The sequence below is a fragment of the Cibotium barometz genome, chromosome 33 (genome assembly GCF_041138505.1).
Source record: "Cibotium barometz isolate CiBa-2024 chromosome 33, ASM4113850v1, whole genome shotgun sequence".
Taxonomy (NCBI): Eukaryota; Viridiplantae; Streptophyta; class Polypodiopsida; order Cyatheales; family Cibotiaceae; genus Cibotium; species Cibotium barometz.
Window position 1 is genome coordinate 16,924,880 of NC_141078.1, and position 18,570 is coordinate 16,943,449.

Here is an 18,570-nt window from a genome sequence, read left to right on the forward strand (position 1 = left end):
GCCAAATGCACAGACTTGGGGTTATTAGGAGGGCTATCTGGTATGGTGCCAATGATTTGTGGCTCAAATAGGTGGTCATGGAACTGATGATGATAATTAAGGAGGAGAACAGAAGCAGGATTGGCATTCATAGGAGCCTTTACAACAAACCTTAAACTCTACTTTCTTAATCAGAATCTACGCTATTACTGAGAAAAGGTTGCAACGATAGTGGTAAGTCTCACATGTTTGTGTATGGTTGTATGCAGATGGGAACTACTTGACGACATGGCAGTGCTGCCTGCAAATTCTTTTACGAGTGAGGTTTGGTCCTCATTAGGGCAAGCTCTATGGACAACTGTAGCAAAGTCTTTGAATGTGCATCGTGTTGCTCGCCAGGTTAGTTTTCACCTATCTAGGTGGTTTTGTGATTTTGGACAATCATAAGGAAGAGAAATTTCTCAAATAACGGATAAACCTTTGTTTTCTCTCAAATAAAGCATGAGTCTATGCTGACCTTTCAAATACAGAAAAGGATTAACAGCCTTCTCTTGGTTGATCTATACAAACTGTACCCTGACTCCTTTTTTATATTATTGATTAAAAATTTATGGTTGTTTTGCATGATAACAGGCTCGTGTGAAAGCAAATAGCACAAGAGACAGCAATCTGCTCTTATTGTTTGGACGCAATGGATGGGTACATCACCGGGAGAATGGCATTTTATATTGTTTTGATGCCACAAGATGCATGTTCTCTTCAGGAAATATATCTGAAAAGCTTAGGATGGCTAAAATGGATTGCAGTGGTGAAACAATCGTGGATTTGTTTGCTGGCATTGGATATTTTGTCTTACCTTTCCTTTTAAAGTAAGAAATTTCATGTGCATGAAAGCTTTTACTCTCAAGAATAAATATGTTTTTTTGCAAAAAAGGTGGGAAGGAGCTGCCGGGGGTAGGGTATACGGGATGGGGTGGGGCGGCGATGCAAGTTTGTACGTTATTAGTGACTAGCTCACACTGTTTTCAAGATCTGAATGATTTTGTTTTTTTCCATTGAAAGCAGGGCTAATGCAAAGAGAGTCTATGCATGTGAATGGAATCCTCCTGCATTGGATGCCCTTCGGTATAATCTTCATGCCAATGCCGTGGAAGATCGCTGTACTGTCCTGGAAGGGGACAATCGCATTACGGCTCCACATGTAAAATAATAATTCAACTTCATTGCAGTTTCAAAAGAAAACCTGTTTTTCAGAAAGAGCATTTTCTTAATTTTATACTTAAGAGAGATTTGATTGTGATAGTATGTAGAGGCATAAAATCGTGAAAGGAAAGAAGAGGTGTGTGTGTGTGTGTGGTGGTTTGGGTCCCTTTATGGCTGGCTGCTGATAAGGCAGACTACATGTGGGTGGAACGGGGAACTGATAGCATGCAGCGCCATTTAATCCTGTATGTGCCTCCATACAAGAAGAGTCCCAAGCTTGAAATGTGTAAAATCTTCACTATAGGAGTGGTAAGCTCAAACCACTAGGCAAATGCCTTTCAGGATTGCACACTGTTTTCTTTTATCTAGTAATAAAGTAAATAATAAGATCTTCAGTAGGGCCAAGCCTGTGTATGTGGCTGTCACAAAGAGCCTCTCTAATTCAGTCTCAAAAGGTGTTATTTTTGAATCAAATGTTTGTGCCTTCAGCAGTGGGGTTTTCTGATTAAACCATCTCAGTGTTTTTCACTTGGAGTGAATGCAAATGTCATCTCAGGGTGTAGCAGACAGAGTCTGCCTGGGGCTTCTCCCTACAAGTGAGCATTGCTGGGGTGTGGCTATCAAAGCTTTGCGGTGAGCATGCTTTCTCTCTTTTACTGGCCAAGAGCATAAAAGGACGTAGGAGGAGTAAGGGATTTGATTTGTGCGTATACTGACTTGTCCTCATGTTCAGACCTGCCGGTGGCATGCTGCATATTCATGGAAATGTGAAGGACACGGAGGAGCAACAATGGGTTGATCACGTCTGTGTGTCAATAAGAAGCTTGTCTGAGAATGATGGTGGGTGCTGTTTTTTTTCCCTATGACCATCTCTTGCTCAGAAGTTTTCTTCGATGTTTTTGGCAGCTCAGTCGGTTTCTCTGATGTGGTCATAATAAAACAACAGGACTTGTGTGGGATATTCATGCCGTCCATGTTGAGAGGGTAAAATGGTATGCACCTCATATAAGGCACCTCGTTGTTGATGTCAAATGCAAGGTGAAATTGGAAAGATGATTCAGAATTCTCCTTGCAAAACTTTTAACATGGGGTAAGATGCCTTAAGCTGATATTCGCTGATGAGGGCTCAACTTCAAAGTAGCATGGACCAATGCATTCAATCTGCAAGCAAGCATCACAGTTATCTTTTTGTTGTTACAGGTCTCTGAGAGAGAGAGAGAGAGAATTTGAATTGGTACTGTAAAACGATTTTATCTTCAGCTCACTTCTGGCAATGGAGTACTAAAACTTTCTATCATATACTCAAGTATGAGGGGTTTTTTGGACTGTACGCACCATGTGCATAGTTACTAGGAGGAGACGATGTTGCTTTGTTAAGTATCCTTAAACTGATCACAATCCTTCAACCACATTTAATTTCAATGAGATCATGTTATGTGTTCAGTGTTATAAACCTTAGTACTTAACATGTAAGCTGAAAAGAACTTGCCATGCTTTTTATAGTTGGTGAAAGTTGTATATGGACAAGTTTCTGAACATATAGATTGTAACCATCATGAAGTTGATACAGGGTGGATTTAATTGTAGGGATTATCTATCGTGTCAGCTTAGTGTGTACGATATTGAGGGATAAGTGTGTTAGGTTGTTTAATGCATACATACATACATACATGCATAATGTATGTATATGTATATGGGCTAACATACATGCACATGCATGTACGTATGTATATATGTATACCGGCTAACATACATACATGGATATATATATATAGACACACACACACACACACACACACACACACACACACACATGGATATATATATATAGACACACACACACACACACACACACACACACAATGTGTGTCATTATCCCACACACACACACACACACACACATTGCACACACACACACATTGTGTGTGTGTGTGTGTGTGTGTCTATGGGATAATGCAAGAAAATTGTAAGGCAATCTAAGTTAGGTTTTATAGTCGTTTGCACTCTCTGAGCTTCCCCCCTGTTTTGCCTGTGTCTTGTGCCCTCCCCCCTCCGCTTTTGCCTTTGCCCCCCCTGCCTTCTTCTCCGCCCCCCTTCGTGCAGGTCTGCCCCCCCCCCCCCCCCCCCCCCCCCCCCCCCGCGGCCATCTTCTCCACCCCCCCTTCGCTGCCCTACCCTGCCCGTTTCCCCCCCTCCCCCCCCTTCTGCGCCCTCATGCCATCCTCTGCGCCCTCATGCCATCCTCTCCGCCCCCCTTCGCCCACCTTGCCCATTTCCCACCTCCCCCCCTTCGCTTCTGTGTGCACCACCTTTCCCCCTCTCTTTGCGCCGCCTTGCCTTCCTTTGCACCTACCTTGCCCCCTCGCCTTTCCACTTTCTGCTCCCCGTTTCTCCCCCTCTTCTCTGCGCCGCCCCCTTTCCCTCTTTTTGCCTCTTGCACTTCCCCCCTTTCCCCCCTTCTTGGATCCCCGCTTTCCCTCCTCCGCAGCTTTTTCTCCCCATTTTTCCTTCCTCTCCCTCTTCCTATAAGTAGATATTTCAGGTTCTCCGGGGTATTTCCATCTCGACGAGTCTCAGCACTTTCTGGTCTTCACCCTCGGGAGGACTCCATGGCAGCCGCTTGGTCAACCCCGACCAAGGCCACTGTTGCTTGCTTCCGCTTCTAAAGCGGACCTTTAGATTCTTGCTATGACAGCATTAGAGGCCTCCACCCCGTATGCAAAGTTGTTGGTAGCTGTCCTGTGCACGGACAACTCATATCTTTTATAGGCGAGCTTGCAAAGATCACAGACATCACCCTGTGGGGCGTGGCTACTACCAGGTGGAGTTCGACTCTCCAGCGGCATCAGACTGAATCATGCACCTGAGTCCCCCTGCATTGCGTATGGCCCAAGCCTTCTTTGCGCGGTGGCAGCATGAGTTCAACCTTGCGTAAGACCCTTTGGCTAGCATGTCGGGCTTCCCAGTGACAGTTTGCTTCCTAGGCCTTGGGAAGGAATACCTTCCTCTTCTCCGAGTAAGTGGTGGTGCCATCGGGAGAGTGATGGAATCCCCCCCCCCCCATTGCTACCGCGGCCCTCGCACGGGCAGCGGGGATTCCATCCCTTCGCATCTGTGTTGCCTTGGCAGATTCAGTGCCTCATGTCATATCCATTCCATGTCTTCGAGGAGACCCCACCATTCAACGAATGTTCTAGGCCAATGCTTCATTTGCAAGTAGATGGGACATCTAGCGAGAGCCTGCCCTCAACGTCAGTCCAAAAGACTGCCTCTTATGTTATCTCTCACCCCCCCCCCTCCTTTCGCGTTCAGATCCTCACCAAGGGGGAAGAGAGAGAGAGAGAGGCAGGTTCTCAGGCAACAGAGCGCCAATGTTGACCGCGGATGACCCAGCTGTCGGAGAGTGGTGGACGATTGGCCCACATCCGGGTCGCTAGCCGACCACTAGAGCTGAGTGCCGCCGTCGCCGTGCGTGCCAGGCTGGCAGAGTACATGAGGATTCGGTTTTGTCAGACAAATGTTTTGAGCATTTATCACAGCACCCACCCGTTGGCGAACAGGTCCCCTCCACTCAGGGAGCGGGCCCCTTCGGCCCCTCCGGTTTGACGGACGTTTCCTCGTCAAGATCCCCCCTGGCTTCAGTGCCCAGTGAGGCCGATAGACTCCATTGAGACCTCGACAAGCCTCTCCCAACACCCTTCCTCTCCGATGGATCTCTCCCAGCAGCCTCCCTCCTCGACTTCTTTGCTCCCTTGGCCCCCCACCTCCTCCCTTGCCTCCACTTCCTCCACTTCCACTTCCTCCCCTTCCTCCCCTTCCTCCTCCATCCTCACCCTGTCCTCATTAGAGTCCGCTCCCCCCCCCTCTCCAGAGTACTCTCGTCGACCCCCTGTAGCCCCTGACCTGGAGTGGAGGCAGTCGGCGAGTTTCGTTCGTTGCTTGATTCATGGTTTCTCTGAGCGTTGAGATGACCATTGCCGCTTCCCTGGTCTTTCAGCGGAAGTGACATATACGTTTGAGGAGAGAGTAGCCCCTATTCGGATATGTGTAGTTTTTCACCACTCTAGACCCTCTACGCCAGAGAATGATGTGATGATCTTGTCTTTCTCTTTGAGTGCAGCCCCGGGGACGGAGTGGGACTCAGAGTTGGTGGCTTTCGCCATCCAGGGACATGCAGTTTAGCTCTTCCATCATCTTCACGATCTTCGCATCACCAACTTACTCACCCATCTATGGCCATTGGCTAGGATGGAGCTTGGAGGCTCGAGCCACAGTGACCAGGACGGGGAGATGGTCGTCTCTAGCCTGGAGGTGCTGCTTTTTATGTTCATGCATATTTTAGTCGCAGTATCACTCCCTCCTTCTTACAGGTACCTCCATTGTGATTGATGGAGTTCAGCGTATGCATACTCTCGCGCTCGGACAGAGTGTCGTCACATGGAGGACAAGATCCGCGCCCACTTGGCGCGCCTTCGTTCCAGGACGGACTGTGATCATTCTTTGTCTAAACCCTTGCCCAAGACTCTTAGAGTGGAGGGCCGTTCCGCTAGTTCCGCCTCACATGGGAACACTCAGGGTTTAGAGGGGCCTTATTGCTTTCAGAGACGAGGCATCCTCAGAGGAGAGCTTCAGAGAGCTACAGTTGGGGGACCTATCGACATTCTTTTCCTCCAGGAGCATCACCTTTTTGAGGGATGCACCCACCGATGCGGGAATTTAGGACCCCGAGATCTGCAAACATGATAGAGTAGATATGGGTGGGATTGGACTTTATCTCAGACTCTGCTACGTGCACATTGGATGTGGGTCTAGGGGAGATCAACGGTTTCTTACAGGAGGCAGCATGGAGCAGATTGGAGGGATTTCAGGAGCAGGAGAGGAGTCTGAGGAGGGGTATGGCTTCTTTACAGCGGCTTCAGGAGAGTTCCCGAGATAGCCCGTGGATTGAGAGTCAGCTTGTTGCCGCTCGCACGGAGATAAGATCCATAGAGGAGAGGAGGGTGCCATGCCAGAGCTTCATTCTAGACCCAGGCCGACGATAGAGTCACAGGAGGAGAGATGGCATTTGCAAGTTGCGTGGCCGGGATGGAGCTATTGTTTCTCATCCCCCCATGTGCGCCATCGATTGATTTTTTGCGATCTCTTCTCACATTGGTGTCCCATTATCCCCATAGGTGAAGGACACGCGTGAGGGTTTGGCAGGACATGAGAGGTGGTTTCCCTCTCTTTGGTCCTTCTTATTGACTCCATTTATTGCGGAGGAGTTGGCGGAGGCGTTGATGACACTATCCAAGGGCAAATGCCCGGGGGTGGATGGGCTTTCAGTCTCTCTCTTTCTTTGTCATTGGGACCTCATGGAAGGCGGTCTTCATTCAAGCTGTCTTCAATGAGATTATGCTCACAGGTGCCATGCCAGAGAGGATCTTAGAGGGTTTGACACATTTAATTTTTAAGGAGGGTGGTGATAGATTGGAGATCCAGTAGTGGAGTCCCATCACTCTTCTAGGGAGTGCCTAAAAGATCTTGGCCAAGGCCATCAGCGGGAGACTTCGGCCTTTCCTCCTTGACTTGATTCTTGACTCCAGACTAGCTTTATTCAAGATTGGAGCATCCTAGACAACATCTTCACCTTCTGGGAGGCGACAACGTTGGCCAGGTTGTAGCAACAAAACCTCATAGTAATACTACTCGATTTTGAGAAAGCTTATGATAGGGTGTATTGGAGCCTTTTGGAGGGCACGATGAGCTGGATGGGATTTCTGGTGGTGTGGATTCGTGGGGTTTCAGGACTCTACTCAGCCTCGCACAATTAGGCTCTCATTCAAGGAGCCCGTGGGCGACAAATTTCTCCTTTTTCGCTCGTACGGCAGGGCTTTCTTGTGGCACCTTACCTCTTCCTATTCGTCGTTGAGGCTATGCATAGTTTTCTCTCAGCCCAAGAGATTGAGTTTCAAGGGTTGCGTCTCCTCCTCGGCACTCAGGAGGAGCTACTTGACTCAGAGTTTGCAGATGACACAGCAGCTTATTACCTTTCAGGAGATGGGGGGAATCTCCAGAGATTCGCGGAGGTGATCAAGATCTTTTGTTGCGCATCAGGAGCACAGATCAGTTGCCACAATTCGTGTGGTTTTTGGGTTTGCTTTGCATCCGCCTGGACTTGGTGCCCATTTGAGTAACTAATAGAAGGATCTTTTTCATGGGGAAAAAAATCTAAGTTATAGGTTTGTCTTAACAAAACAACCTAAGAGAGAGAGAGTCGGTGAGCGCTTCTTCAAGATAGTGTTACTTCCAAAAGCCACATGGTTTTAATCAAATCTTACAGGACCATTATTTTTTTCCCACTACCCCCTACTTGTGTGTGTGTGTGTGGGGATCAATAGGATGTTTTCTTTCCCTAAATTAGGGATTTACCTCAAGATTAGTATGGCCTTTATGTTTAGGATCAATGATCGTTTGGTAATTTGTCGATAATATAATAAATCTCTCTTGACATGTGTGTATATGTATATATACATGCATATATTTATGTGTGTGTGCTTGTGTGTGTGTGTCTGTGTTTGTGTCATAGTCATAAGAAATGTTTCACGGTTTTTGGGGTTTTGTTTCAAAAGGTTTCGTCTCTCGACTAAAATAACCGCGAGGTTTTGAAAAATCTATAATTTCATAAAGTATAAATACTTAAAGAACTTATAGTAGCCATCTTTCTCACACATCTTGGTGAAGCATCCTTATTTTGGTGAGGCAGTTTGGCAATTTTACTTGATTAGATGTCACAAGTGGTTCAATCAAGGACTCTTAAGAAATTGAAGAAGAGAAGGTAGAAATTGGGAAAGATTTAAGACATTGAAGGAAGAAAGAGGGGAAAGAAGAGAGGAGAAGAAGAGAAAAGGAGAAGGCAAGAGAAGAAGAGGGAAGGAAGGTGATGAGGAGGATATTGAAAAAAACAAAACTAAAAAATGCCTAAAAAATCAAGGAGAAAAAAAACAAAACCTAAAATTTGGGCGAAATTGTCGTGCTCTAGAGGTTTCGAGGTTTTTAAAAACCATTTCAAAGTTTAGAGGTTTCGAGGTTTCAAAAGCTAGAAACATGTTTTTTTTGTTACTATGGTATGTGTATGTGTATGTGTATGTAAGTGCATAGATAGCTTAGATGCTTGGTGCATTCTTGAATAGGATAGACCTTTGTCCATCGCAAATCCTCACACTTGAGAGATGTTTGTACATAAATTGCATGATTATTTTCAATTAAATTTCATTAGATATTTTGCACATAGGGCGCTCCATCTCTAATCAAATTTCATTGCATATATTGCACATCACATGCTCCATCTCCATGACTCTTTTCGTAATCAATGTCATAAAATCCTATTAAATTTATATAATGGTGGAGCCATGGACCATGAGGATTTCCATAAGGAAAGTGATGGAGAATTATGGTTCCTACCTAGATGTCTTTAGTAGGGTGTCTTTATTGATGGAGAATTACGGTTCCTACCCTGATGTCTTTACTAGGGTGTCTTTAGGAGGGCTTTCTGTAACCAATACCTTTTACAAATCCACTTACCAAAAGATCCATTGGAACCTAGTAAGAATTAAACTATCATGATTGGTTATACTTTGGTTATGATCTTCGACTTGGTACTGGAAGTTAAGATCAATTCTTTGGAGGTAAAGATAAGAGGGCCAGTGGTGGCAGATAGGTGTGACTTAAGTGGTAGCATTAAACATATTGTTACTCTCAAGGCTATAATTGAAGAGGTGAGAGCACACAAATAGCAAGTCTATTGTTGCTCTATAGACTTTATTTTGTAAACTTTTGTAAGGTGTTTGATTCTGTGTTGATAACATGGCATTTGAGATACCTCTAGAAGCCTCATTCCCATCAAAGATAGTATGGGAGTGGTGACATTATCCTAGTACGTGATTGGATAGATATGAGTATATGAGGACATCTTTGGGTTTCTTGAAAGGTATGGATGCATCGGATCATGGTTGGTGAATACAATATATTAGTGTTGGTATGGGGTATAGTAGTACCAATTCTTCAGTAGGTAGATGAAATGATTTTCCTTTTAGCTTTCGCGTATGGGCTACAGAGGTAAATAGATGCACTTTATTCTTTGTATTTGAGGAGAGGGTGATTTGTCACAAGGACACCCCATATTTGTAGAGATTTGGTCCATTTATCTCTCTATCTTTAAAGTAATTGGACATGGGTTTATCTATGAGTGGTTTTCGTGTTTGTTCATGCATCGATACACCCATCACCATGTTTGCATGCATGGTGATGGGTGTACCAAATATAAATTTTTTCTTATTTACCCCTTAGTAAAGATAATCTTTCCTAAAATTATCTCAATCTTCAAGGTACTATGTGAGAGCAACTATTAAAAACATCACATGGAAAACCCCAAACTTGTCTTCTATTCTCCAAATTCCTAAGTTCACATTTTCTGCTTATTCTCTGTAATTTGTAAAAATAAAGGGTCTTTTGAGTGTTTTCAAATCACTCTTCTCATCTCCTTTTATAGCATGAGCAATCTAGATATCAAAACGAGTGGTTTCTCCTAATCTAGGCATGCAAAAGCCCCCAACGTTGGCCCTTACATTTTCTAAATTTAGCTTGGAATTTATTACAAATTTTAATATCTAAATAACCCTACCTTCTAACCACCCATTTACGATCCCAAAAAACAGTGTCTTAGAAGCCCTTTTGAGTTATATTCATTTCCATTTTTTCCTTCACCATGACTTGATGCTTGTGGAGATTTGTGGGAAGGCCACATAAAAGCATATATGTTATAGGGCAATTCAACACATTTTCTAAAATATTATATTCTATGTTCAACCCATTTAGGGAGATTCAACTTATTTTCTCATACATTAGAAAGGGCATGTGGGTCTATTGGCTCTCCTTGGGGTTGTACACCTATGTCACCTTTGATCTTTGTTGGGTGCTTCTTAGGCTCCCCATGCCTTGCAATTCGTACTGCTCTTGTTCTCCTTGATTGGTGATCTTGGTTTTGCCATCCAAATGGACCCTCTAGGCTTGGTTTTGCCATCCAAATGGACCCTCTAGGCTTGGTTCATTTGAATATTTATTTAGAAGGGTCTATTTAGCATGCTAGAATCTTGTGCACATTTGACATTATTAACTTATAAAATTTCAAGTATTTGAACTTTATTGAATGTTCATTTAGAAGGGTCTGTAGCACTCATGTGCACCCATATCTTGGGTCTTTTTTTACATCAATAAATTGAGTCCTTACATCCACCCCTACTTCAAAGGGATATGTCCTCAAAGCAAAAAGATAGCTAATTTTTTATAGTCTTCTTGTGTAGCATCTTTTATTAGGTATAGCTTTTGCTTTACTTGTAGCTCTTGTATTATTATATTCATAAGTGGTTTATCACTCCTAGATAAGATAGTCTTATGCTTTATTGTTATGTTCTAGTTGCCTTTCAACCTATGTATATCGTGTAGCATGTGATCAAGGTTAGCAACATACCTTTTCAACAAGCTCAGATGAAGTATAGGGTTAGTATGTACTTCGAATATAACTAGGTGATTCTAACAAGTGGGCTAGTCTATTATATCTCCTTGGTACCTTAAAAGGCCTAGTATATGTATAAGCTAAGTTTTTATTATTAGCCAATTTTTAAATTTCTAGCTTTGGATTTCATCCTAAGGAAAATTGTCTTCTTGAGAAAACTCCATGGGAGAATGTCTTTTGTCATAGTAGTAAGCTTTCTATATGTCTTGAGCTTTCTTTATGTGACCCTTGATGAGTCCCATCTCTTGCTCCATCTTCTCTAGTATTTTTGTAACATCCTCGACTGTATCTATTGGGCTCTGAAAAAATTTATTGGAGTACAATGGTCTTATCCACAAATTGTGTCTTGAATGGAGACATCTTAATGGAAATATGCCAAGAATTATTGTAGACAAATTTTAATAAGCAAGAATTGGTCTGGTTTTTGTTCACGTACATCCTTAGCATGTCCTCTAAGATTCAATTAACCCTTTCAGTTTCACGGTGTTGTGCCTTAGGATTGATCTTGGTTAGTCCATGAAGATAAAAAGGTCTTGTTTTCTTTCAGCCTATGTATATCATGTAGTATGTGATCCAGATTAGCAACATACGAAGCCATCTGAATTATAGGGTGTACTTTTATTTTACTAGGTAATTCCAACAAGTGGGCTAGTCTATTATATCTCCTCACGGAACCTTGAAATGACCATCATATGTATAAGACAATATTTTGTCCTATTCCAATTTTCAAATTATTAGCTTTGGATTTCACCCTAAGAAAAACCATGTCTCCTTGAGAAAATTCCATGGAGACTGTCTTTTATCATAGCAAGCTTTCTATATGTCTTGATCTTTCTTCATGTAACTCTTGATGAGTCTCTATTCAAAACTGTGTTCTTGAATGGTTCATGAAGATGAAAAAATTATTTGACAAAGAGCTTAGCAACTTCCAAATCTTCGTTAATTTTTTTCATAGGGAAGAAATTTGCCACCTTAGAGAGTCTGTCCATTACCACAAAGAGTATATCATAACCTCCTCGAGCTATAGGAATATTGGTAATAATGAAATCCTTTGAAATGCATGCACATTTCAAATTTAGAATGTTCTATCTCTCCAGGTACTCTTCTTTGTTCAGCCTTACCTATTTGGAAGTGTAGACACACTCTCCCATGTCTGATGACATCTTTCTTGAGTCTTAGCGAGAAGAAAGAATTTCTAACTTTTTTACAAGTCTTGTTGAATCCTACATGTCTTAAGGAGTATCATGACAATGGATTTCACTCTTAATGTCATTTGGTATGCAAAGTCTATGCTTGAAGTACATATTTCCATCATGAACCATATACTTTTCAGCTTGAAGCTCACGGTACCAACATACATGATATCGAAATAATACTCGCACAATAAGGCTTTCGTTGTCTATTATTAAAGGATATGTTGGGTAAAAAATTGTTTTAATCTTTGGTAGCCCATCCTCAAATACAAATTTGGTTCCAAACAAGAAGTATCTCCAATTCTTAAGAGCATGTACTACTTGGATATCTCTATTCATGCTCTTTGAATTTCTAAGATATATACGCCATGACTCTCCCATCCTAGGTAAATAATCTTTTTGATCTCCACTATCATAAGAGTAACCACAAAAGGCTTCCCAGTGTAATATTGAGTTGTTTTCTCTTTAATGTTCAGTTGCGTTCTTTTTAGTCAAGTCAATATTGAGTTGTTTTCTCTTTAATGTTCAGTTGCGTTCTTTTTAGTCAAGTCAATAAGAGGACTATCGATCTTTTTAGTCAAGTCAATAAGAGGACTATCGATCTTATAAAAACCCTTGATATGTCTTCTTTTGTACTAAGCTAAACAATGGAGACTTCTTACATCTTCAAAACACTTAGGGATTGATTGCTTGATGGTTGCTTTGACTTTCTCGAGGTCCATGCAAATCCCTTTCCTAGAAAAATTCGTCCAAGATAAGTGATATAGTCCTTTGCAAAAAATGAGTTGGATGTCTTTGTGTAAGATTTCCTTATGAACCTCATGGTCTTGATCATTCTTTGAATAGACAAATCTGTTGTCTAAAATACAAAGATGAAGTCCTCTAAACACTTATGGTACACATTGAACATGAGACACATAAAAGTTGTTGGAGCATTTGTCAATCCAAATGGTAGGATTGTAAACTCATAGAGAGTCCACATAGAGTTTGAAAAACCAGTTTCAAAATGTCAATATGATGATATCAGGACCGATAATCAATCATAGAAAATACCTTTGCATTTAACGACTGAACATATAAATGATCAATGTGAGGTAGGGGATATATAATCTAAATGGTTTATTTGTTCAACCTCTATAGTCAATAGGAGCATCCCAAGGTGATAGGATTGGGTCTAATGAACCCTTCATATTAGCATACTCTTGTTAACTGAACCGATATGGATATTTCACATAGGGTTTTACACTTGAAATTAGTAAGTTGGGAGTGATTAGGGTGGATAGTAATGCATTAGGCTCAAAATATTGCTATAATCTAAGTAGATAAAAAGTAATTAGCGCTAATGTTAAGGTAATGGCAATGTTAGAGTCAATCCAACACACACAATTTTCATTAGATGGGGGGGATTTAAATAGGCTGAGGTACATTAGCACATTAGTTGGGAGTGATTAGGGTGGATAGTAATGGATTAGGCTCAAAATATTGCTATAATCTAAGTAGATAAAAAGTAATTAGCGCTAATGTTAAGGTAATGGCAATGTTAGAGTCAATCCAACACACACAATTTTCATTAGATGGGGGGGATTTAAATAGGCTGAGGTACATTAGCACATTAACCCATGGCTTAGCTTAATCCTCACCTAAAAAAGACCTTATAATCTCCCTTGATTTTAGGTATCCTACCTCCCCTTGCTTGTAGGCCCATTTAATTATGGTTGGAGACTTTTGTGCACATCGCATGCCCAATGCTTGTAGGCACCTTCTTCTTGGGAATCTACCATGCATGATAAACACCTTTTTATGTTTACATTTCTTCCTAACATTTACCAGTGTGATTTCTCATAACCTTAGCAACATTTCTATCTAAGGTGCATACTCCCCCTCATTTCCAAGTACTCTTCATCACTTATTTTCTAATACTGTCCCTTAAGTGATGAATTGCTCTCATCATACATGTGCTGGGTCTACACTCTTAGTCATTTGGTAGAGTCGTCCTCCACCTTGGCTTGCCTTTTGGAATACAGTGTTAACTTTGACTTGGGACTTTAGAGTGTAGGTCGGAATAGGGTTACAAGTAGAGATGAGAGTGTGACTGTCATGCCCTTAAAGAGTTTTTCTAACTCGTGCCTTCTTCCTTCTTGAAAAGTGTTCTCCTTCTTCTTCTCTTTACTTATCATGTTTGCTTCGGATGAGGGTCAATGCCAAAAGTCCCTTGCTATTTTATGAATATTTTGGCGTACTTTGAGTACTTTTGTAGGAACTTTGAATACCTTTGCAAGGTCTTTGAGTACTTTTACAAATACTTTGAGTACTTTTGCAAGTGCTTTGATGAGTACTTTTTCAAGAACTTCGATAACTTTTGAAGGCACTTTAAGTAATTTAGTAAGTTCTTTAAAATCTTGCAAGTACTTTGAAAGTACTTTCTCAAGTACTTTCAATTGTTTTGTAAGTACTTTTAGTTTTTTTGCTAGTACTTGAGTACTTCTATAAAAACTTTGTATACTTTGGCAAGTACTTTGAATACTTTTGCAAGCACTTTAAGTACTTTTGCAAGTACTTGGAGTTTTTCTACAAGTACTTTGAGTACCAATACAAGTCTTTTGAGTACATTTGCAGCCCTTTTGCAGGTACTTTGAGTAGTTTTGCAAGTACTTTGAGTACTTCCCCAAGTACTTTGAGTATAATATCTATAAGTACTTGCAGAAGTATTCAAAGTACTTTGGGTTTTTTTGAAAATACTGAGGACGTCTGCGAGTACTTTGAGTACTTTTGCAAGTACTCTGAGTGCTTCTACAAGCACTTTGAGTACTTCTACAAGTACTTTGGGTTTCTGTAAATGCTTTGAGAACATTTACAAGTATTTTATATGCTTTTTGATTTAAAGCATCAGTACTTAATGTTATATTGATTATGTAGGTACTTTAAGTATTGCCACAAGTACTTTGAATACTTTTGCAAGTACCTTAAGTTCTTTGATTACTTCTTGTAATTTCTGAGAGTGTTTAATGTTGCTAGAAATGCTTTTTTATTTTCAAGTAGTTTCTATGTACTGTAAGGTTGACTATGAATTCAAAACATTTATTATTTAGAGAAGGCTCGAGACACTCTTGGTTGAAGAGAGAGAAGCTTTACATCATTGGTGGTTCGTTGATGATTTGGTACAGGAGCTGAAGTGCAGTGAGACATTCATCATACTCTCTACCCCTCATGAAGTACACATCACCATCCATTGTACCTTTCCTGGGTAATTGCTTTGTGGTTTAGGGTTGGCGGGATACAGAGGTTGTCGGGATGTACATGCTTTCATGTAGACACAAGTACCACCCCATGTGTTTCGCAATGATGAGGGAGCTTGCACTATGTAAAACCTAGGTGCATAGTAGAAATTACTAATATAGCAAGGGAATGGTTGTCTGGGCATACTCGTGTTGTGGCTAGGGAAGGAGGTATATTTCCTTGCATGCATTACTTGTATTATTAGTGTTAATAATCTGTGTGTAGTAGATTGGTTTAGGGTTGACTCTTTACTTTTGGTTACAGGTCCACCTCAAAGGGAGAGAACAAAGCATCACCAGTTTGAGGAACACCCTCGCCTATTTGATTATATCAAGTTTGAGCCAGCCACCACCTCGCGGATATGAACAGCCTTGGGGGTGTTGATCAAGGTGTAGTTTCCCTAGATGTCTCTTATGTGGGGGTTAATGCTAATAAGTAGTATGTAGAGACAACCAAGGAGGCTGTAAAGATAGAGGCAAAGACAGTAGCATACATGGAGGATGCCTCAAAAGATGGTATGAGAGCAGTGTTTTGCGATGTTTGATGATGATACCCTAGACACGTTGGTTGAGAAACTCAACAAAAAACAAGGTATGCTAATTCTTCAACCTATCAGATTGTTAGTGAGTTTGTTAGTTAACATGTATGGCACCATCTTAATTTCTTTTTGCATGTTTCAATAGGTGGGAAACCTATGCCGCAAGGAGGTAGCCTACCCAAAAAGCAAAAGTGAGGTACCCGCTGACTCGATGGCACCAGGAGGCAACCCGCAAGCACCATCCAACCAGGAAGAAAAAGAGTGAGGCACCCACTGACCCGACGGCACCAGGAGGCAATGCGCACGCACCTGTTGATCCGACCAAGAAGCAAAAGAGTGAGGCACCCACTGACTTGATAGCACTAGGAGGCAACCCGCACGCACCTGCTGTTGATCCGACCAGGTGTATCATGATTTTATCCCTAGTGTTTGGTCTTGAAATCACAAGTCATATGTATTGGTTTCCCATTCTCGGTGGTGTTCTCATATCATTTTGACTATGAGTGGTTTATCTTATTGCGTGTGCCTGATATGGTGCAAATCACCCAATTTGATTCCAACTTTCTCGAGCTCATTTACCACATAGAAATTTGTGATGAGGAGGATACTATATAAATCCCTTCCTATTGTAATAATCTAGTCTCGTAATCCATCTATGTAATAATATTGCCACTCTTAAATTACTCTAGTATTGTAGTGTTTTGTGCATGTGTTTGTCTTCAATACAATTGGGGTCTGGTTAAATTAAGTGGTAGGTGTCTTTAATCTTGTGGATGCATTGTTGAGAGAGGAGAGGCATGCTATAGAGGATCCTAGTCTTATCCCAGTTTTATAACATCTGTTTTAGTGCCCCCACTAAGGGACCTCCTTGGGAATTTGAGTGACTAGGGAAAGGTACTCAAGTCAAGTGTGTGGTCACAACTATCCACCAAGAAATGGCTCAAGTCAAGTGTGTAGTCACAACTATCTACCAAGAAATGGCTCAAGATTTTCCAAAAGTTCTTGGGTTGCCAAATGATGATGCATCCCATTTTTGTTGAGGAGTTGGAGTTTATAGCTCTAGTGAAGGATAGAGACACGCCAAAAGTTTTGTTGCAAATCTTGGCCTATTGTCTCAAAGGAGAGGCTGACATGGATGCATGTATTTGTTCAAAATTTCTGAAGTGCTCATATTCTTTCCTATGAGCCTAAATACAAGGAGGTTAAGGTTGCCTTTTTAGCTTAGTAGACTTCTATTTTTTGGGCAGCTGCTCATTTTTTGTTTGTAGCTCTTTTTCCCTACTGGCGCCTCCCTCACTATGGCTGCGAGCCTCCTTACCCACCACTTGGTTGGGTGCAGCTGCTTCCAAGGCTTTTGTTGGCTCTGAGCTGGATTCAGATTTTTGGATGCTCTGTCTGGATTCTTCTGCTTTGACCAACTCTACTTTGTCTTTGTCTGACACTCTGGCATGCACTTCTTTGATGATCTTAAGTTGCTCTTCTCTAATTAGGGTGACTTGGCCGTCCATTCTTGCTTGGCTTTCCGTGGCCTTGTCCAAGTCACCCTGTAATTCCATCGTTATTTGTTTCTTCCTGGCCATCATCTCCTTTATCTTTTCCATATCCATCCTCATTTCTCCATTGGCCTTTTGGAGTTCTTGGATTTGCCTTTGCATCTCGTCCAGTTGGCCCACTTCCATTCTTCTCCTACGCAGCTCTTCTTGTAGGGGTTCTTGTTGGCTCCTCACCATGTGGATGGCAGCATCCTTTTCTTTGATGACTAACTGTAGCTTAGTCATCTCCTTTAGACCGTCCGTCACATGCAGTGTTGGAGGTAGTTGAGAGCTCCCTGCACCCAGTCTCTGTCAATGGAATTTGGAAAATTTATAGAGCTAGTTGCAGAGAGCTAATTTTTCTAGCTCAAGCTACAAGTTCGTGGTGGTTGTAGCCTCTTACTGCTACTGCTGCTCCAATTTCTGTATGATAGGATGGACTTACTAATGTTAACCAAGTCCTTAAGCTGCCGGGGGTAGCCCATTGCCTCTCTTGCCCCGCTGGTTTGGCAATCCTTCCCTTCTTGTTGCCTATCTTCTTTTCCTCAAATTCAAAGACCCTTTTCTTCCCCCTAATGTCGCTTTGTCTTTGTCCTGTCTGGAACTTGGCTGTATCGGGGTTTTTATGTTGCATCCTCCTTGGGGCCCGAATCCTCCTTGTGGCCTGCAACCTCCTTGTGGCCTTCCTCCTTGTCTTTTCTGGCTCTTGCTTATGCCTTAAACAGGGCCATCAAATATGGACCAATTTTTGTTTTTATGTTTGGGTATGTGAGTTTCCCTATCTGCTCCTTCAGGTTGTGATGATACACATGACCTCTGCCCACGCCACCTTTGTTCTAGCCTGAGCAGCCTTCACCATCCCGAAGGTCTTTCTTGACATGCAATATGGTTTGTGTGTAAGATTGATCATCTCCACCACAAAATGCATTTTCTTTTGTCGGTCCTCATTTGATGTGCCTATGTTTTTGAATTCCTTTACCTTGTTCTCCAGCGGACCGAACTTCTTGATCAAGTCTTCGTCATCCGCCCCGTTGGCTTGATCTTGGCCTCCCCCTGAGTGGGGCAATTTTAACACTTCAGCAACGTACAAGGGGTCAAATATCTTCTTCTCACCGGATGGCAGTGTGATGACATTAGACTTTTGTAGTTGCTCCAAGTGCTCCGCAGCTTTGAAGTTGTGCTAGTGGCAGCTTCACGAATTGTTCCAATCGCATCTTGTCTAGCCAATTGGCATGCTTGTCTATCTCCTTGTACAGGGTGGACGAAAGGTATTTGAATTCCGCCATCTTTTGAGCA

General features: G+C 42.1%; 1 protein-coding gene across 4 annotated transcripts in view; it reads left to right on the plus strand.

Moving 5' to 3' along the window:
• The window catches only part of LOC147619367 (Met-10+ like family protein / kelch repeat-containing protein), a 48,775-nt gene extending 45,991 nt beyond the window's left edge, over positions 1–2,784 (plus strand). For 2 of the 4 annotated variants that reach the window (XM_086772992.1, XM_086772994.1), the window contains exons 6-11: positions 249–378; positions 613–848; positions 1,045–1,180; positions 1,739–1,815; positions 1,916–2,022; positions 2,129–2,784. In XM_086772992.1, coding sequence (XP_086629118.1) covers positions 249–378; positions 613–848; positions 1,045–1,180; positions 1,739–1,815; positions 1,916–2,022; positions 2,129–2,238 — 796 coding nt within the window. In that variant the 3' untranslated portion in view covers positions 2,239–2,784. Of the gene's footprint in view, positions 1–248; positions 379–612; positions 849–1,044; positions 1,181–1,375; positions 1,492–1,738; positions 1,816–1,915; positions 2,023–2,128 lie in introns of those variants that run through there. The other 2 variants (XM_086772993.1, XR_015261842.1) reach the window with 2 other exon arrangements.
• The last annotated feature ends 15,786 nt before the right edge of the window (positions 2,785–18,570 follow it).